Source organism: Jaculus jaculus, chromosome 23 (genome assembly GCF_020740685.1).
Source record: "Jaculus jaculus isolate mJacJac1 chromosome 23, mJacJac1.mat.Y.cur, whole genome shotgun sequence".
Lineage (NCBI taxonomy): Eukaryota > Metazoa > Chordata > Mammalia > Rodentia > Dipodidae > Jaculus > Jaculus jaculus.
Genome location: NC_059124.1, coordinates 7,054,380 through 7,075,585, shown reverse-complemented (window position 1 = coordinate 7,075,585; position 21,206 = coordinate 7,054,380). Strand labels below are relative to the sequence as shown.

The following is a 21,206-nucleotide window of genomic DNA, read 5'->3' as shown; positions in this document are numbered from 1 at the left end:
TAAATCTAAACGCCCACACTATAATAATAAACTGTGTTTATTCAATAGAATATAGCAGTTGTAATTAAATAGATCCATACATTCCCAAACAGTGTTCCAAATACCATGGATGAATAAAGACCTGAACCGCTTGACTTCTATGTACATTCTTAAAGCATCACGACAATGCTGTTGCTTTGCAGGTCCCGGGGTAAAACGGAAAGACGAGATCTCTTGGGGGGCGGCGCTGCGAGAACCGGTCAAGAGAAACTCTTATTTAAACACTTTCATTTCCTCTTTTCAAGAAATATTTTTAAAAACATTTGAGCCGGGCGTGGTGGCACACGCCTTCAATCCCAGCGCTTGGGAGGCTGAGGTAGGAGGATCGCTGTGAGTTCGAGGCCAGCCTGAGACTATGTAATGAATTCCAGGTCAGCCTGGGCTGAAGCGAGACCCTACCTCGAAAAACTAAAAAAACTAATAAAATAAAAAAAAAATTGAGAATGGAGGGGTGCACCAAGGCCTCTTGCTACCACAAAGTCACCAGACACATGTGCCACCTTGTGCATCTGGCTTTACGTGGATGCTGGAAAATCCAAGTCTGGCAGTTAAAGGGCTTGTAAGCAGGCTGAGCCATCCCTCCAACCCTGGCACTCTTCTTTTCTTTTCCTTTTCCTTCCTTCCTTCCTCTCTTTCTTTTGAGGTAGGGTCTCACTCTAGCCCAGGCTGACCTGGAATTCACTATGGAGTCTCAGGGCAGCCTCGAACTCATGGCAATCCTCCTACCTCTGCCTCCTGAGTGCTGGGATTAAAGACAGGTGTCACCATGCCAGGCCCCTAAAGGGATATTTCTGTCCTGCTACAGGTTTTGTTTTTTTTGGTATGCTAGAGACTGACTCTAGAACAGCATCCTCAAACTTTCTGTTTCCTCTGGCATCCAGATTCATGCCATTTCAACAGTGGCAGAAAAAGGGGCAGTGGTGGGCACAAGGAGGAGATGCTAACCTTCCTGTGTAAGGCTGACCGGCCAGATGTGAGGCCGGCCTTCGCATTCATCCTCTGACGGCCAAGGCTCACTGCCGGTGGCAACATGGCAAGCTAAAAGCTGATGTCTTGTGAAACATCTTCCTCAGGCACATAAGAATCTTACGGTTTAGTAACAAGCAGCTGGAGGTGAGGATGGGTGGGAAAGCTACTTTCTGCTCGCTTCTCCTGTGTAAACATCATTGCCACGGGCATTCAAAATGTTCTCGCTAGTTCCACGAGTTGAAGCAAAAAACTGGTTAGCAAGGACTAATATTCTACGTTTGGGGCAAGCTTTAAATTGTTGATGGTTTTGCAGATGAATTCTTGTGACTTTTCCTAAGCTGCTTGGGGTTGATATCCGCTGTTCAGTAACAGTTGGTTTCTTCAATTACAGTTGATTTTGCTGGGCGAGGTAGCAGATTCCTTGGTTTTCAGCACTGGGGAGGCTGAGGTAGGAGGATACCTGAGGTCCAGACCAGCGTGGGACCGTAGTGAGCCGCATGTCAGCCAGGGCTGGAGTGAGAAGGTGCCTTGAAAACAAACCAACCAAAACATTGACCTTATTATGTGTTCTTTGATGGGGTCTTCTGTAACTGGGTCCAGTATTAAATCCTCATTTTTCTCATTTAATACCTCCTCAAAGAAAATGCTTCTCACTGACACTGTCAGGAGAAGGCAAAGCCAGCAATGAGAAGCACCAATGAGTGAGTTCCCGGTCAGCCTGGGCTGCAAAGTGTGGCTCTACCTAAGGGGGTGGGTGGGAAACAGAATATTAAATTCCCTTTCCTCTATCGCCACCTGGTGGAAGGAAGCAACATTTCACAAGACCACCCAGCTTTTCATAGAAGCCCAGACTTTTCTGAGGACACTTTATCAGTCCTTTGCTTTCTCTAGACCCTTTCTCAAAATGGGAATTGTTCATCTACCAGGGAAATAACCTCATTTTTATCTCACACAAGCTGACACAGTGCACGTTTTCCCTTTAAGGCCTTTTGGATGGTTACACACTGTCAATATTAAGACTCCGTCTTGCAAAGCACTTGGTTAGAATAGTGGGGGAAAAACAAACAAACAAAACATTCTTACTGATGCTGTTAAAAACAGCCAGATACGTTAAAGATCAATACGGAAGAGAACAGAGAAACAAGGCTGTTGGGTCTCCCAATTTGCAACACGTAGTTCCTTCATGCATTTACAATTTGGAGATGTGGATAAAAAATGCCAAGGCCGGTTCTAGGTGGCTTGCCGGGGCGCTGTCCACGGCTGTGGCCCCAGTGGAGTCTTGGAACCCGACTTTGAACCCCAGGCGAGAGAGCGAGGGCGGCAAGCAGGGGCGCTCCCCGCAGGGGCTCAGCGCCGGTCCTGGCAGCAGATCTGCCACTCAGCACGACTCGCTGCCCACATTCAGGTGATCCTGCAGGTTCATGCACACACACTGGATTGCTGGATCTTTCCCTTCCTCGACTTCTATGAGGAAGACGCTAATCCCAGTGTTGGGACTGACTGAGGAGAGTTCGAACCTGCCCAGGCTCGCCGGCAAGGAGCACTGGAGGTCAGTCAGGAAGTAGCCAAACAGGCTCCGCATGTAGGCACCGTGGCTCACGACTAATACGCTGGCTGCCAAGCCAGGGGCACGGCTGGCAGAGTCACTGCATTCGTCCAGAGGAAAGACCTCTGCCAAAGAGGCTTCCAGGTCCGGGGAGCCCTCCTCCTTCCGGCTGCCTTCCAGGATGATTTGACAAACAGAGCCAAAGAAATCCTTCCCACGCGCTTGCACCTATAAAAACGCAAAAGGTTTAAAAAAATAAATAAAATAAAGAGTGACCTTAATGGCTTATTTAAAAGATGACTAACTCGGGAGGCAGAGGTAGGAGGATCGCCGTGAGTTCGAGGCCACACTGAGGCTCCATAGTGAATTCCACGTCAGCCTGGATACAGTGAGATCCTACCTCAAAAAAAAAAAAAAAAGATGACTAAAATGTAAGTCTTAAAATCCTTGGGCTGGGCTGGAGAGATGGCTTAGTGGTTAAGCGCTTGCCTGTGAAGCCTAAGGACCCCAGCTCGAGGCTTGATTCCCCAGGACTCACGTGAGGCAGATGCACAAGGGGGCACACGTGTCTGGAGTTTGTTTGCAGTGGCTGGAGGCCCTGGGGGTGCCCATTCTCTTTCTCTCTCTCCCTCCCTCTTTCTCTCTGTCTGTCGCTCTCAAATAAATAAACAAAAAATTTTTTTATTTTAAAACCTAGGGCTGGAAAGATGATTTAGTGGTTATAGCCCTTGCCTAGGAGGCCTAAAAGACCCAGGTTCGATTCCCCAGAACCCACTTTAAGACAAATGCACCATGGCAGTGCATGCGTTTGGAGGTCGTCTGCAGTGGCGAGAGGCCCTGTCGTGACCATTCTCTCTCTCTCAAATAAATTAAATATATATGTAGTCCTATAAGTTTTTAACTTTTCGACAACTTACATAAATACACACAAGATAATATCTCATGATCATAATCCCCGCCAAACACTCCCCCCACCTCCAAACCCCTTCACTGAACCCATCTTCCTTCTAACCAGCCTACTCTGATGCCATCATAAAACCCTAACATTTAGTGGAACTTCAAAGGTCAAAGACATTAAGGAAAAGGGGGAGAGTGTACCACAAAGCCACAGGAACCCCTTCAGCCACAAGAAGCAGGGCGGCACCAAGTGCATGGTGTAAATGTATACTCACACGGCGGTAAGCAGTTGATTTTATTTCATCTCTTTTGGGTTTTGGAAGTACAGGCTCTCGCCCAGGATGACCTGGCACTCACTGTGGAGTCTCACTCTGGCCCTGGCCTCGAACTCAAGGGGATCCTCCTGCCTCTCGAGTGAGTGCTGGGATTCAAGGCATCAATTGACTTTTAATAAAGACGCAGGAACATACATTGGATGAAGGACAGTCTTTTCAGTAAGTTGGGCTCCTTGAAAGTCCACGTGCAGCCGGGTGTGGTGGCACACGCCTTTAATCCCAGCACTTGGGAGGCAGAGGTAGGTGGATCGCCGTGAGTTCGAGGCCACCCTGAGACTACACAGTGAATTCCAGATCAGCCTGAGCTACAGTGAGACCCTGCCTCGAAAAACCAAGAAAAAAAAAAAATCCACGTGCAGATAGGGGAGGTAGCTTGCTACCTCTCACCAGTTTCACAGTCAACTCCGGGGCTGGAGAATGGCTCAGGGGAGAATGCGCTAGCCACACAAGCCCAAGGACTGCGATTTGGATTCCCAGAACCAACGTGAATGTCAGGTGGGCGCAACGGCCCACCCGTGATTCCAGCTCTAGAGAAAAGGAGAAATTCTTTGCAAACTGTACTTATGACAAGTTGATATCCACATACAAGAGAACCTGGATTAAATGATAAGAGAACCTGCTGAGATATGTGAGCTCAAGTCCTAGGAACACACACCTACCCAAACACACGCAAAAGTGTTTACAACACTGATCATCAGAAAATACAATTCAAAACCCCAATGAAGGCCAAGGAGGTAACTCAGTGGGTATAACAACGCTTGTCTTGAGAGCATGAAGACTTGAGTCTGACCCCCAGTTCCCGTGTAATGTGCCACGCAGGGGAGCGCATGACTGTAATCTCAGCACTGGGGAAGTACACAGAAGGTTCCTGGAGCCCAGCTAGCCAAACCAGTGTGCTCTAGGTTCATGGGAAACTGTCTCAAAAAAGGCGAGGGACAGAGGGAGACACGCGTGCACATACACATACAATCAAAACCATGGGCACGGGCCGGGCGTGGTGGCGCACACCTGTAATCCCAGCGCTGGGGGGGGAGGGGCAGAGGTAGGAGGATTGCCATGAGTTTGAGGCCAACCCGAGACTACACAGTGAATTCTAGGTCAGCCTGGGGGAGCTAGGGTGAAATCCTACCTCAAAAAAGACAAAAGAGCTGATGCACGCCTTTAATCCCAGCACTCAGGAGGCAGAGATAGGAGGATTGCCCTGAGTTTGAGCTCACCCTGAGATTACATATTAAATTCCATGTCAGCCAGAACTAGAACCCTACCTCAGGGGGGAAAAAAAAAAAAAGACAAAAGAGCTGGGTGTGGTGGCACACAGCTTTCATCCTAACACTGGGGGAAGGGGCAGAGGTAGGAGGACTGTGGGTGACTTCAAAAACACTCTGAGACTACATAGTAAATTCCGGGTCAGCCTGGGCTAGAGTGAGACCCCTACTTAAAAAAAAAAAAAAAAAAAAAAGGAAGAAAGAAAACAAAAAAGACAAAAGGTAACACACTCGTGCAAGGATGTGTAGAAGAAGGTATAGTACGCATGCATAGCAGCCTAGGGGGAGAAGTACGGAGAAAAGCACAAAACACTCTTCTACCAAAAAGTGAAGCAGGGGAGATGGGAACCTCCACAAAAGCAGGCGGAATCAGCCTCGGGTGAGGTGCCCATTCCGGTCCTGAGCAGAACACAGGTAGGGAGGGTGACTCTTCACCCACACCAGCCTCCTTGCAAAGCCAGAGACCCCAGGAAGAGGACAGCAGGGCCAGCTCCGCAGCTCCAGCACAACGTCGGGCAACCACGGGAGACCCCGGGCAAGGGAGCTCGGCCCCAGCATGGCTGAGACCAAAGCCTACTTCCGCGGGCTCAGTACCTGCCCCAGAGCCTGGGGTCCAGACCTGAGCAGCAAGTGTCAATCACACCTTCCACGTCAGGACAGGGCGTGCAGGGTCTGACTGATGGTCGGCAAAGTAAGCTGCATTTTTGGAGTTGTCTTTTGTTTTTTCCTTTACTGACTGGAAATCTCAGCCTCCCGGTTGACAGGATTAAGGGTGTGGGGCAGCACACACCCGTCGGAGCTCTGACTGTTAGATTATGTCTGTTTTAATACTGACACATAACTACTCCCTGCTGATTTTGATTGAACGTGCACGCTGCTCAGCTGAATTTTAGAATTTAGAGGGATGGTTCAGCACATGAAAATTGATAAATGCAACAAATAAATTAAATGGACTGTCAGGCAAGAATCACATGATCATCTCAATAGAAGCAGAAAAGGCACTTGACAAAATACAACATCCCTTCCGGGTAAAAGTCCTAAAGAGACTGGGAATAGAAGAAGGAACAAATCTCAACATAATAAAGGCTACTTATGACAATCCTATAGGTAACATAATAATTAATGAGGAAAAACTTGAAGTTCACTAATCCAGGAACAAGACAAGGGTGTCCACTGTCCCTACTAAAAGAAAAAAAAAAATATTAGACACAGAGGAAGAGAAAGAGAATGAGTGTGCCAGGGCCTCTAGGCACCCAAACAAACTCCAGATGCATGCGCCACCTTGTGTGTCTGGCTTATGTAGATCCTGGAGAATCACACCTGGGCCCTTAGGTTTCACAAGTAAGCGCTTTAACCATTAAGCCATCTCTCCAGCCCCCACTTTTATTTAACATAGTACTGGAAGCCTTAACCACAGCAATCAGGCAAGAGACACTCATAAAAGGGATACAAATTGGAAAGGAAGAGATCAAATTATCATTAATTGCAGATGATATGATTTTATACATAAAGTACCCTAAAGTCTCTACCAGCCAACTGTTAAGAGCAATGAACATTTTTAGCAATGTAGCAGGACACAAAATAAACACACAGAAATCAGTAGCCTTCCTATACACTAACAACAAACACACTGAGGATGAAATCAGAGAATCACTCCCATTCACAATTGCCTCAAAAAAAAAAAAGGGTATGTGTGTTGGTGCATGCCTTTAATCCCAGCACTCGGGAGGCAGAGGTAGGAGGATCACTGTGAATTCAAGGTCACCTTGAGACTACATGGTAAATTCCAGATCCGCCTGGGCTAGAGCGAGACCCTACCTCAAAAAAAAAAAAAAAAAAAAAAAAATTAATTAATTAATTTTAAAAAATCAAAACCAAAATAAATAAAAGTAAAAAAGAAGAAAAAAAGAAAATTAGGAAAACCGACTAAGAAATCAAGGTGGAGCTGAGCTGGGCACTTCCTCCTTTACTAATCAGCGATTAGGATGCTACAAAGAGCTATGTAGTCTTTGAGAGGAGAAAAGCCAGACAGAACATAGGCACCAACTACTGCAATGGTGGCATATTAATTTTGGGGAGAGCCAATTGTTCTCTGATTGGATCTGAGTCCCATGCCTCTTAATACTGAAAAACTAGTCAAAAAGCCTTTGGCTGAGGAGGTCAGATACTTATAAGCTCCAGCTCACAAGCGTCTGGCACGCGAAGCCAGTCAGGATTCAGTTCCATCCTGGCAAGTCTGCCAATGCGGCCCTTGAACCTGGGCGACGTACCTCGTCAAGTGTCTCTCCTCCGGGCGGGGTGAACGTGGGACACTCCTCCCCGGCATCCTTGGCCATGGCCCGCAGCTCGCTCAGAGCCTTGCCCTCTGCAGCCCCGTACTTCTGCAAGGTTCCAGAACACAGAGCGTCACTCACGAACAAATGCCCAGGTGAACACACAGGCCCGAGAAAGTAACAGCGTAAACCTGGGGCTGCTCACCAGGTCCGAGTGAGCTGCAAGGAGAACTTTCCAGAAGACAGCAGGGCTTTCCCAGACAGACAGCATCTGTCAGGGCACGGGGACAGGGACAACAGACGTGTACAAGGCAGCACACGCGCCCTTCCCTCCCGCACACAACTGTCTCAACTGATGCAGAAAACAGCGGGTGCATAAGGGCACCATGGCCAAATTGCTAGGCGAGGGAGCAGAGCTTCAGCATGGGTGAGCAACTAGCCTGCGTCCTCATGGCCAACAGCACAGGTAAAATCCAGTCTCAGGGGCGGGCGGGATGGCTCAGTGGTTGGGGCGTTTGCCTGCAAAGGACCCAGGATCGATTCCCCAGGACCCACGTTAGCCAGATACACAAGGGGCGCACGTGTCTGGAGTTCATTTGCTGTGGCTGTAGGCCCTGGCGCGCCCATTCTCCCCCACCCCACATTTCTCTGTCAAATAAGTAAAAATAAACAAATAAAAATCTAAAAAAAAATTCTGTCTCAGGCTGGCCTCGAACTCGCAGTGATCCTCTTCCCTCAGCCTCCTGAGTGCTGGGATTAAAGGCATGAGCCACCATGCCCGGCCCTATTCAAAGATTTTATTCTTGCCAGAGCTTCAGTATAGGGCCTGTGCTTTACCAAGAAAACGTTCAGCCATCCTGATGTACTTTCACCAGGAACAGAAGGAATCAGAGCTGTCAGGCAGGTTAAAGCTACTGCTTAGGAAGAGACTCGGTGCCAGATCTTCCGCGTGCCTTGCCCTCAATCCCAGACGTAAGAGCCATTTCTGAACGCAAAATAGGTGTAAGCACATCTACCCATGTTTACAACCCAAAGGAGAAGGGGGAGGAGAGAACTCTTCATTTGTACTTGAAACTTTCTCAAGTTGCGTTAAATCCTTAATGTATATCACTCATAATGTAAGATACTGCTCTTGTATCGTCAAATTAAGGGGGCCTCACATCACCGTGGAACAGTCTCCTGCCTCTGAACATTCTAGACAAGTGCCCTACCACTGGGCTAGAACTCCAGACCTTGTTCTCCTTTGAGACAGGGTAATCAATGCATAGCCGTGGTGGGTCTAGAACTCAGAACCCTTCTGCCGCTACCTCCGGAGTGCTGGAATTACAGGCGGGTGCCGCCACGCTCCACCGTATGGCTGACCCTCGCTCCAAATCCCCGCCAGGGCCGCACTTATTCCTGAGCCAAGTGATGGCTTCCTTACTGGAAATCTGTGCCAAGAACAGTGAAGATGTAAGTGCCTTACCCGTTCTCGAAGTCGCAAGTCATAATTTACTGTCATGTCTTTGCAAAATGTGCTTTCCTCCAAAATCCCATGCATGGTCTGAAAAAAAAATCAGAGACAAGTATTCTTTGGCCTCTCAATACTTATGTGTCTACCTGGATTTGAAGATGGGCTTGTAACTCCAGCCCTTGGAAAAGACTCTAAATAAAAATGAAGTCTAGTCCGGCGTGGTGGTGCACGCCTTTAATCCCAGCACTTGGGAGGCCGAGAGATGAGGATTGCCGTGAGTTCGAGGCCACCCTGAAACTCCATAGTGAATAGGTCATAGTGAATAGGTCAGTCTGGGCTAGCGCGAGACCCTACCTTGAAAAACAAAACAAGTCTAATGTCTGCTAACTCCTGTGACTGCTTTTGCTTATCTTTTGTTTTATTTTTCTTTATGTTTTTTTTCCTTCTTTGATTTGTATCAGTTTTGTTTGTTTGCTTTTTCAGGCAGAGTATCTGCTCTAACTCAGGCTGACCTGGATGGAACTCACTCTGTAGTTCCAGGCTGGCCCCAACCTCAAAGTGATCCTTCCGCCTCTCCCTCCGAAGTGCTGGGATTAAAGGCATGCGACACTGTGCCCGGCCATGTCTACTTATTTACTTATATTTGATGGACAAGAGACACTATTTGCAACACTGTGTGAAGTCTCTAGTCAATGACAAATCTTTTACCTCCTTTGAAGTTTTTAACTACCAAGAATTTATTTCACTTGCTAGATACACACATATGACATTCAAATCCCTGCAGTATGCTGTTTACAGCTTTCTCCCAATCTGTAGCTCATCTTTTAATTTTCTTAACAGTATCTTTCAAAGAGAGCTATTTGTCTGGACAGGATCTTGCTATGTAGTCCAGGCTGGCCTCAAACTCTTGATCCCCCTGCCTCAGCCTCAAGAGTGCCAGGATGATGCGTGTATGCCTGCCACACAGAAAACTTTAATTTGAAAACATCTAGGTTGTATTATCAATTTCAACACGGCGAGTCCACTGTTTTGTAAACATTTTTTGAAAACCTCCTTTTTCCACTGCATTACCTTGGCACCTTGGTCAAAATGTAACTGGCCAAAACAAAACAATTGTCTGTATAATTGTGAATTTATTTCTTGTCTATCCAACTTTTTTTGCCTGAAATAGTTTTTTTTTTTTTTCGTTTTATACATTTATTTTAGCTAGGTAGCAAATTTTTATTATTAAGAACATACTTTGTATGAATAGAAATACCATAAAAAGTGTGTGTGTGTGTGTATAATTATTTATTTGATTAAGAGAGAGAGAATGGGCACACCATGGCCTCTTGCCACCGCTAACAAACTCCAGATATATGGGAATGGGTAATCAAACCCATGCTGTCAGGTTTTGCAAGCTCTTTTAACTGTTGAGCTATCGCTACAGCCTGAGAAAAAGTCTTCATTTCACTTTAATTTTTTAAAGCATTTTCTGGGGCCGGAGGGATGGATTAGTGGCTAAGAATTTCTTTTTCTTTTCTTTCTTTTTTTTTTTTTTTTTTTTAACAGAGAAAGACCTAAAGAGAATGGGCACACCAGGGCCTCCAGCCACTGCAAACGAATGACAGACGTGTACGTCACCTTGTGCATCTGGCTAATGTGGGTCCTGAGGAACTGAACCTGGGTCCTTTGGCTTTGCAGAACACTTTAACTGCTATGCCATCCCTCCAGCCCAGTTTTGTTTTTTTTTTAAAACATTTTATTGATTTATTTATTTGACAGAGAGGGAGGAGAGAATGGGCGTGCCAGGGTCTCCTGCTGCTGCAAACAAACTCCAGGCGCGTGCACCCCCTTGTGCATCTGGCTTACGTGGGTCCTGGGGAATCGAACCAGGGTCTTTTGGCTTATTCCTGCTACACATTTCCTTCAAAGACATTGACCCTGAACTCACCTGCTTCGTCCTCATGAGATCACTGGAAAAAGCGTGAGTAAACCTCACTTTGTTCAGAAATCTGCCAGCAGCTGCTGCTTGCTGAAACCCAGTTTCCGAAAGAGGTTCATCTACACCTTGTCCTGTAGTGGGACAAAAACACCCCAAAATATAACTAAGGCAAGCAAATTCAGTCACACACAAGGGAAGAGAAACTGCAGGTATCTTCATTTTGATGAGAGTTCCTTGGATACTCTCCCATGGAATTTTCCACCGCTGATAGTAAAGGCTGTGAAATCAAGACATGATTTCAGAAAAGTGCATAGATTGGACCGTTTTTCAAAAAAGCTGCTTCCTCATATGAACTCAGGGCCATGAAAACTGAACCGCCTTAGCTTTTCCCTCTTGCCCGTTGTCTCATTAGGTATATTTCACCCACTCAGGCGACAGTACACAGGTGACATGTGACGGTGTTAGACAACAGGACTGTCAATGAAAAATTTCCCCTTTTTATCTCCATTGTCCAAAGGGACAGTACTGTAATGAAGTTATTTTCCTTCCCTCCTTCCCATTCTTTTCTTTTTTTTAAAGTATATATTTTTAAATACTTTATTTATTTATTTGACAAAGAGAGAGGGAGAGAGACAGTAAATGGGAACGCCGGCACCTCCACCGCAAACGAACTCCAGACGCGTGCGCCCCCTTGTGCATCTGGCTAACGTGGGTCCTGGGGAATCAAACCTGGCTCCTTTGGCTTTGCAGCCAAATGCCTGAACCGCTAAGCCATCCCTCTAGTCCCTATTCTTTTCTACTGAAAAAAAAAAAAAAAATGCAGTACATCCAGATGTGAAGGTTCATGCCTGGGATCTATCTCTGCAGAGGCTGAGGCAAGAGGACTGCTGCAAGCTCGGGAAATCGTTTGAGTGGGTTACAGTGTGAGTCCTGCCTAAAAATAAAGAAAAAAAAAAAAAAAGCCGGGCGTGGTGGCGCACACCTTTAACCCCAGCACTCGGGAGGCAAAGGTAGGAGGATCGCTGAGAGTTTGAGGCCACCCTGAGACTCCATAGTGAATTCCAGGTCAGCCGGAGCTACAGTGAGACCCTACCTCGGAAAACCAAACCAAAATTAAGAGCACTATGAAGTCCCCGTTTCCCAGAGAACAGCGAATCCGAAAGCGAAGACCTCTTGCTACGAGGGAAGTAACGTGTGTGCCGTACACTGCTGGGTTCCCGGACGGCAGAGAAGACCTCAATGTGCCAAGCACGTGCCAAGCAATGTGCCAAGCACGGCTGCGGTGGTGTCAGCACCATGGTCGGGGGACGGGGGACGGCTGGGGACACTGGAGTGGGGGAACTGAACTCAGTGAAGCGAGGGTACCTAGGGGGAAGCTAATGGAACCTCTGGCCAGGCCTGATTATCAGCTGGCTTCACAGCACTTCCCTCAATAGCACACTCTCACTCATTTAAAGCAAAAACCAGTTCAGCTAAAGATTCAACACTTACATGTCAAAAAAAAAGACCCCATAAATGAACCAAAATCACCACGAATAGACAACAGATTAAGAATCATTAAGATTTCAGATATTAAAAATCAACAAAAGAAACTAGAAAATAAAGACAGGTATAGAAAAACAGGAAAAGCACAGGAACAGTTTTCAAAAAAAAAAAAAAAAACAAAAAACAAACTCAGAGCTGGAGAGATGGCTTAGTGGTTAAAGCACATGCCTGTGAAGCTTAAGGACCCAGGTTCGATACTCCAGGTCCCCCGTAAGCTAGATGCACATAGTAGTGCATGTTTCTAGAGTTTGTTGCAGTGGCTAGAGGCCCTGGCAGGCCCATTCTCACTTTCTCTCCCCTCCTCTGTCTCTCATAAATAAATAAATAAATAATAGGTACCAGGCAAAATGTCTCAGATGCCAAGGGCATGCCTTTAATCCCCGAACCTGGGAGGCAGAGCTATCATCATGAGTTCGAGGCCATCCTGAGACTACATAGTAAGTTCCAGGTAGGCCTGGGCTAGAGTGAGACCCTACCTTGAAAAACAACACAAGTGCAATAGTGGCATGTCTGTCATCGTGGAAAACAATTGCCCTCTAATTGGCCTGGAGGCCCACTCTGTGGGAAGGAATATACCCCTGATACTGAAAACCTAAAACGGGGGTAGTCATGAGCCTGAAGGGTGTAACGTCTGCTGCTGTCTGGCTAAATGTATATTCTATGTTCATCAAACTGCCCAGCAAGCACTCCTCTTAATGTTCATATCCATATATATTTTTAAAAATATGTATTTATTTGACAGAGGGAGAGAGAGAGAATGGGTATGCCAGGGCCTCCAGATACTGCAAACAAACTCCAGACGCGTGTACCCTTTTTGCATCTGGCTAACGGGGGTCCTGGGGAATCAAACCTGGATCCTTTGGCTTTGCAGGCACACACCTTAACCACTAAGCCATTCCTCCAGCCCTCACATCCATATATTAATGCTACTCTCACTTTTGGTAGAGAACCTTCTCTTTTTAGAAGGCAGGGACCTTGGAATGACTCAGAAGGCACCATGGTGCTAAGAAGTGACAGAGGAGTGCTCAGCACTGAAACATCTCTATCACATCTTCCAAGGCTCAGGGTCCATTGCAGAATAGGTGGCAGAAAGAATGTAAGAGCCAAAGGAAGGGTAGGACTCCTTACAACGTGCTCCCTCCAGACACAAAATGGCCTAGATATCCATGACCTTACAGTGCCTGACACTACCTACACAAGACCATCGTAATAGGAGGAAAAGATGATGACATCAAAATAAAAGAGAGACTGATTGAGAGGGGAGGGGATATGATGGAGAGTGGAGTTTCACAGGGGAAAGTGGGGAAGAGGGAGGGCATTACCATGGGATATTGTTTACAGTCGTGGGAGTTGTTAATAAAATAAATAAAGAAAAATAAAAATGAAGCAAAAGGACTAAGACACTAGGTTGCTTCAAGTTCATGGAGTCTCCAGGACGATCATCGCTAGGTACTGGTATAGTGGGATTCCTAACCCTAAGGTGACAGACAGAGGTCAGATGTTAGGGTGGAACCAAGGGTCCTGGGCGAGGAGACTGTTCTCTACCACTGGAGTAACTGCTCTCTGCAAAGCAGGAAGCACCTGACCAGGTGTGCTACGGGCACCCTGACCTGGGATTTGCGGCCTTCAGAGCTGTGAGAAACACATGGGTGCTGTTTAAGCCACCCAGACCATAGCAGCCCGTAGAAGACAGACAGATAACCAAGAGAGGAAAAGTGCTGTATCTCTGGAGTATCAGAAAGGTGAGAGAGGGTTAGGGTAACTCTCACCGTCCAGTTCAATCCTGGCACACAGCTGTCTGCACAGCCAATCCCCGACCCCCTCCCCCAGAAACCTGCAGCAAATCCGGTGAACTCACAGATCACATTAACACTGAGCAGAGCTAAGGTAAGAATCCAATTCTACTAACCTTGAAGAATTTTCTCTTTGTTAAGCCTCGTTTCTCCACTAAAATTAGAAAACAAACAAACAAAAAAAAAAACAGTGTTATCAAATTATTTTTGAGAAGAGGAAAACTATTAATAAAGAATGGCATTCATAAAAGTATTAATTTTATACTTCCTAATCAAAATCCAATCCAATGTAATATTTGCAATCATTTATTCTACTGATGAGCTCAAATTTCCAGCCACCCCAGTATCAAATATGTATTATAGGTTGGGAATTGCAAGATGAAAACACTATTAAAATACAGATGAGGCAGGGTGTGGTGGTGCACACCCTTAATCCCAGTGCTTCGGCGGCTGACGTGGAAGGACTGCCATGAGTTCAAGGCCAGCCTAGAGATTCAGAGGGAGTTCCAGACTCTACCTTGAAAAATAACAAAATAATACTAATAAAGACAATAGATAACACAGAAGCCTGGGGACTGGCTCAGTAGGTACATGCTTGCTGTGCCAGCCTGAGGACCTAAATTGGGATCCCAGCCCCCATGGGAAGGCTGGGCATAGCAGAGAGTGACTGTAACCCAGCACTGGAGAGGAGGAGACAGGAGGATCCCTGGTGCTTGCTGACAGCTAGTCTAGCCAAATCCGTGAGCTCTGGGTTCAGTCCTGTCTCCAAAACTAAATAAACAGGGCCGAAGAGATCGCTTAGCGGTTAAGGCGTTTGCCTGCAAAGCCAAAAGACCCAAATTCAACTCCCCAGGACCCACATAAGCCAGATGCACGAGGGGGTGCATGTGTCTGGAGTTCCTTTGCAGTGGCTGGAGGCTCTGATGTGCCCACTCTCTATCTGCCTCTTTCTCTCTAAAATAAAGAAGTGAAAAATAAATAAATAAATAAATAAAAATAACGTGGAAAGTGATTAAGGACACTCAACATTGACCTCGGGCCTCTACATACACAAACACACAGGCATGCACACCCACATACACACATAAATGCAAAAAAAAAATAATAATAATAAAAGAAACTGCTTGTACAGATGTTAAATTTTGTTAGGCAGACTTGTTAAAATAAGCATATCAATGGGCTGGAGGGATGGCTTAGCTGTTAAGGCATTTGCCCGCAAAGCCAAAGGACCCAGGTTTGATTCCCCAGGATCCCCGGTAGCCACATGCACAAGGGGGCGCACGCGTCTGGAGTTTGTTTGCAGTGGCCGGAGGCCCTGGCGCCCTCATTATAAATAAATAAATAAGAATATTTTTTAAAAAGTAAGCATATCAAGCCAGGTGTGGTGGCGCACGCCTTTAAGCCCAGCACTCAGGAGGCAGAGGTAGGAGGATCGCCTTGAGTTCAACTAAGGATACACTACTGAAGCTCAGACACTGCATTTTTAGGAGACCCTCGTGGTCCACGTTGGATTCCCCACTGCCTGTGTAAAGGCCGATGTGCAAAGCAGCACATGTGAGTGTAGTTCAGTTAGTGGCAAGAGGCCCCGACGCAAGCGTCCCCCTCCCTCTTTCTATCTCAAATAAATACAAGTGTGTGCACTCACTCACATTTAAAGGACTAATTAGGGCTGGAGAGATGGCTTAGCGGTTAAGCGCTTGCCTGTGAAGCCTAAGGACCCCGGTTCGAGGCTTGGTTCCCCAGGTCCCACGTTAGCCAGATGCACAAGGGGGCGCACGCATCTGGAGTTCGTTTGCAGAGGCTGGAGGCCCTGGCGCGCCCATTCTCTCTCTCTCCCTCTATCTGTCTTTCTCTCTGTGTCTGTCGCTCTCAAATAAATTTAAAAAAAATTAAAAAAAAATAAATAAATAAATGACTAATTAGCCAGGCATGGTGGCACACACCTTTAACCTCAGCACTTGGGAGGCAGAGGTAGGAGGATAACCTTGATTTTGAGGTCAGTCTGAGACTACACAGTGAATTCCAGGTCAGCCTGGGATAGAGTGAGACCCTGCCTTGACAAAAAAAGAGAGAGAGATAGATATAGATAGATATTACCAAAGGCTGGAGAGATGGCTCACAGTAAAGGCACACTGGCCTGCAAAAAAGGCTTAACAACCTGTGTCCGGTTCCCCAGTACCCATGTAAAGCAAGATGCACAAAGGTGTATGCATCTGGAATTTGTGTGCAGTGGCTGGAGGCCCTGGTGTGCCCATTCTGTCTCTCTTCTCTCTCAGCTTGCAAATTAAAAAAAAAAAAAAATTACCACAATGTATGATTAAGGAAGCCAGGCATGGTGGTGCATGCCTTTAATCCCAGCACTTGGGAGGGAGGCAGAGGTCCGAAGATCGCCCTGAGTTTGAGACCACTCTGAGACTACACAGTGAAATCAAGGTCAGTCTGAGCTGGCGTGAGACCTTACCCTACCTCGGAAAACCGAAAAGGAAGGAAGGGAGGGAGGGAGGAAAGAAAAGAAAAGAAAGAAAGAAATGGGGAGTGCTAATGCTCAGTGGTACAGCCCTTGCCTAGCATGTAAGGTCCCAGCCAGGTTCAATCCTCAGGACAGGGAAGGGAAAGGAAGAAAACTAATATAAATGTGGTATCACCTGTGTGAAGATCAACTACAGAACTGCTTTGGGTGTATTAACATAACAAGTAATTGACTAAATGAAATTTCTGTGCACAGAACTAGTTAGGCCATGGCCAAAAAAAAAAAAAAAATTGCTGAGTGGTCATTATTAATAAAAGATATCTTTATTACTTTTATTTATTCATAGAGATAGTGAGAGAGAGAGGGACAGAGAAACAGAATGGGCAAGCCAGGGCCTCAGGCCACTGCAAAGAAACTCCAGATATATGTGCCACCTTGTACATCTGGCTTATGTGGGTACTAGGGAATCAAACCAAGATCCTTTGGCTTTGCAGGCAAGCCCCTTAACTGCTAAGCCATCTCTCCAGCCCAAGAACTGCTTTTTGTTTGGTTTTTGAGGTAGGGTCTCACTCTAGCCCAGGCTGACCTAGAATTCCCTATGTAGTCTCAGGGTGGCCTCAAACTCATTGCCATCCTCCTGCCTCTGCCTCCTATGTGCTGGGATTAAAGGTGTGCGCCACCACACCCAGCTCAAGAACTGCTTTTAAATACAAGGAGCCCTCTTTAGATGGTGGCTTTGTGGCTAATTCCACTCACAGGAACAGCCCCAAAATATGTATTCTTATTTTATAAATTTAAATATTTTTATTTTTATTTGACAATGAGAAAGAGGGGGAGAGAGAATGGGTGCACCAGGTCCTCCAGCCACTGCAAACGAACTCCAGGCGCATGCACCACCTTGTACATCTGGCTAACATGGGTCCTGGAGAATAGAACCTGGGTCCTTTGGCTTTGTAGGCAAACCCCTTAACCACTAAGTCATCCCTTCAGCCCTTATTTTGTAAATTTAAAATTAAGGATAAGGCAAAATTTACTAATTTTGCCACCTCCAAATTTGATAGGAGCCATCAAAAGGCTGAGGTCCTTCCAAGTCTCTGGAAGTGACCAGGGCTGACTGCTTCTGGTCGCCCGCTGAAAGGGTCAGCTTGGGAGCCTGAGGTAACCAACAGCTAACTTGATAAGGACTCAGAGGAAAACTCCAATACTGCCAAAAATGGAACCCAAACAGTTGACAGTTTCACAAAGGCAGTGCCCCCTTGTCTAAAGTGTTTTTGTTTTGTTTTTATTAAAAGCAAGAGAAAGATGAGGAAATTCTGGCTGCAAGTCAGTCCAGACCTCTGCAGACATGCATGGTTAATAATCATGGTCGCTCCCTGTTCTGGTGGGCAGTTCTGCCGCAAGCTACTTTATAAATATTACCGGGTAGGAATTCCAAACTAGAATTGTTTCCCCAAAATGTGTGTAAATATTTAGTTTTGTAGCTTTTATCAGCTTTATCAAGAAGTTTTTATAAATCCCTGAGGCAAGTGTTTTAAGGCTGGCTTGGGGATATATTTTGAAGGAGTCAGAAATAACACCAAGGCATTTTCAAATTCTGCAGGGCGATCCATTTCCAAAACAGAGCTCCACAGGAATGTAAATGCTTATGCCAAGAAGCCTTCTGACCAGCCATTTATAAATAGAGGCCCCAGCCGGGCCTGGTGGCGCACGCCTTTAACCCCAGGGACCGAGGTGGGAAGGATCACCTGCACTGGGGTTACAATGCTGTACTGTCATGGGAGGTTACAGGTTAATAACAATGACAGACTTGAAATCCGGAATACAGGGTGTTACTCAACAAAGGACATATACCCTGGTACTTGCCCTTCAAAATATGATCACTTGCACAATAACAGCATAAAATTTACACAAGATTTGCTTAGACATGAGGAAACTTCTTTTAAAGTCTTCTTATGCATTATCTAAGAAGTACCATTCAATATTCAAATTATCCAACTCTTCAACAAGCAGTTATATTTAACTACGGTGACTGTCAATCACATTTGAAATCATTTTTGTTCATGCATCACTGGGGCTTTTAGCTGTAACTCTGAAAGCAAGAAGAGACATGGAATGGCCGACAGGACAGCAGCCATATCACTATTATTTCAACACTTCCATCCTCCTGTGTATAAGAGAACAAAAACTACTTTTAAGGGCTGGAGAGATGGCTTAGCGGTTAAGGTGCATGCCTGCGCAAAGTGAAGGACTCAAGTTGGATTCCCCAGGACCCACATAAGCTAGATGCACATGGTGGCACATGTGTCTGGCGTTTGTATGCAGTGGTCCTGGTGTGCCCATTCCCTCTCTCTCAAATAAACACAGTAAAAATGCTGTTCTGATAAACCACAGCCACACAAGTAAGAGCAAAGGGGTTGGGAAATTGAACCCCGGGCTAGCGAGCTTTGCAACCAATTGCTTTTAACTGCTGAGCCATCTCCCCAGCCCAGAAATGAAACGCACAGATAAGTGGCATTTTATCAAAGCTGTTCTTCGGGCTGGGGAGATGGCTGAGCAGTTAAAGGTGCTTGATCGCAAAACTTTGCAGGCCCGGTTCATTCCCCCAGCACCCATGTAAAGCTGCTCATGGGCCACACCAACCTGTTTGCAGTGTCAAGGGACCGGGTCTCAAAGAAGGCGGTGAACAGTCACAGCCTCATCTCCACACACACACAATTTTAAGCTGTTTGTTTGATTTAGGTTTTTCAAGGTAGGGTCTCCAGCCCAGACTGATGTGGAATTCACTATTCAAGGCTGCCCTTGAATTCTGAGATCCTCCTACCTCAGCCTCTCAAGGGCTAGGATTAAAGGCGTGTACAACCACACCCAGATTAAACAGCTTTTAATCAAATTCCGTTTTAATCCCAGCGCTGGGGAGGCAGAGGTAGGAGGATCACCTTGATTTCAAGGCCACCCTGAGACTACAGAGGGGAATTCCAGTTCAGCCTGAGCTAGAGTTGAGACCCTACCTTGAAAAAAAAAAAAAATCCAGTTATTTAATTCACAGATATATTTCTTCCCCTTTCTTAAATGCTTTCATTCCAAACTCCTCTCTCGATTCTCACAGTAACCTAGTGAGACTGGTATCATCACTGTTCTCATGGTGCCTCAGGATATTAGTCAGAAAGATTGTCATCAGAGGTCCAGGCCACACAGCTCCTGGCTGGAGCCCCAGGTACAATCCAGGTCTGTCAGCTTGAGAACATAGCCCTTATCCACCCTGAATTTCACTTCCAATTATCACCCAGAACTTATGTGTTAGGAAGGAAATCTATGGGCACATTTAAGTTCCCATGCAATCTGTTATAAGGAAATACTTGCTCAGGTTTTTAAAATATGTAATTTATTTATTTTAGAGAGAGAGAGAAAGAGGCAGACAGAGAGACTGGGCGCAACAGGGCCTCCAGCGGCTGCAAACGAACTCCAGGCGCATGGGTCGCCTTGTGCATCTGGCTTACGTGGGTCCTGGGGACTCGAACCTGGGTTCTTAGGCTTCGCAGGCAAGCGCCTTAACAGCGAAGCCATCCCTCCAGCCTTGCACCCTTTGGAGAAGGAAGAAATCTCAACTATTTCCCTCTGGAAATGAGGGCCCTTGCGGGGCTGGACGTCATTCACGCGCCTTTAACCCCCAGCACTCTGGAGGCAGAGGCAGGAGGATCGCTGTGAGTTCGAGGCCACCCTGAGACTCCATAGTGAATTCCAGGTCAGCCTGGACTAGAGTGAGACCCTACTTTGAAAATAAAAGGAGACTGTCCTAGCAAGCCGGGGGGGGGGGATGGCGAGGAGGTCAAACGCAAGTCTTAAGAGGGGAAGGCAGCCAGCATCAGAAAGACAGGCGAGGTCAAGCAATCCTGCAGACTCAGGGTGACCCAGAGGACAGTGGGGAGGCAGGGTGTGTCCCCCGACTGTCTGGGGACCTTGAAGTCCACCGTTCCCCCCGCTCCCCCGGCAGAAATGCAGGGGTGAGGACGCGTTAAGGCCTCTCCCTTCCTCGCCGGCCTCACAGCGATCGCAGGACGGGGGCGCACGGGGCAAGCCCACCACCTTCCAAGCGCTGAGCCCTGCGGGGACGACGGACGACAGGCAACGGAAAGTGGGGGAGGGACACTGCAGAGAGGGGGTCGGGAGGCGACCCTGACGGCCATACTCACTGCCGGATCACCGTCAGGGCGAAGCGCGGCATGTCGCCCGCGCGCGTCCCCAGCTCGCCGCTCCCCGCACGCACCGCCTCACACGCCCCGCGCACGACTTCCGCCGGCCCGGGGCAAGCCGCGCCGGCTCCGCGGCCATTGGCTGAGAGGGCCCGCTACGTCATCGCAGGACGACCAATCGGAGCGGAGGGCAGGACGCTGGGAGAATGGCGTGCGGCGAGGCCCCGCCCAGCCCCGCGCGCGGGCCTGTGATTGGCTGGCGGCAGGTGCGGGCGCTTCTCCCTCCCTCCCTTCCTTCCCCTCCCTCCTCCACACCTGCCCCGCCCTCGCCAGGGTTTGCAGGGTGCAGCCGCCTGTCGCTGATAAGGAGCCGTGATTTGGGGGGTTAGGTCTGATTTTTAGGGTGGGGTGCAAGCCAGCGTTCCAAGTGGCCACACAGAACGCTTTGCACCCTGAGACGTCTAGCTGTTACCGTCCTTAACCATGGAAGGAGCCAGATCTTTTATT

At 47.2% G+C, this 21,206-nt stretch overlaps 1 protein-coding gene across 2 annotated transcripts; it reads right to left on the bottom strand.

The window, feature by feature from the left end:
* Positions 1 to 730: 730 nt before the first annotated feature.
* Tigar (TP53 induced glycolysis regulatory phosphatase) lies at positions 731 to 20,795 on the bottom strand. 2 transcript variants are annotated; one of them, XM_045139681.1, is made up of 7 exons: positions 20,700 to 20,795; positions 14,156 to 14,193; positions 10,711 to 10,832; positions 8,790 to 8,867; positions 7,530 to 7,595; positions 7,322 to 7,432; positions 731 to 2,782 (listed from the first exon to the last, which is right to left on the bottom strand). In XM_045139681.1, exons 1-7 carry the CDS (start codon positions 20,729 to 20,731, stop codon positions 2,387 to 2,389), a joined length of 843 nt encoding a protein of 280 aa, XP_044995616.1. In that variant the 5' UTR covers positions 20,732 to 20,795; the 3' UTR covers positions 731 to 2,386. The 2 variants fall into 2 exon arrangements, with proteins under 2 accessions (XP_044995616.1, XP_044995617.1); XM_045139682.1 differs by lacking the exon at positions 7,530 to 7,595.
* Between the last annotated feature and the right edge of the window lie 411 nt (positions 20,796 to 21,206).

What these genes read in the sequence shown, in the direction of transcription:
- Tigar (XM_045139681.1), bottom strand. Translation starts at nt 20,731, where the DNA reads ATGCCGCGCTTCGCCCTGACGGTGATCCGGCA. An exon ending in GCCCTGACGGTGATCCGGCA is followed by an intron (nt 14,194 to 20,699) that starts GTGAGTATGGCC and finishes TTCTAATTTTAG; the next exon opens with TGGAGAAACGAGGCTTAACA. An exon ending in ATCTCATGAGGACGAAGCAG is followed by an intron (nt 8,868 to 10,710) that starts GTGAGTTCAGGG and finishes TTTTTTTTTCAG; the next exon opens with ACCATGCATGGGATTTTGGA.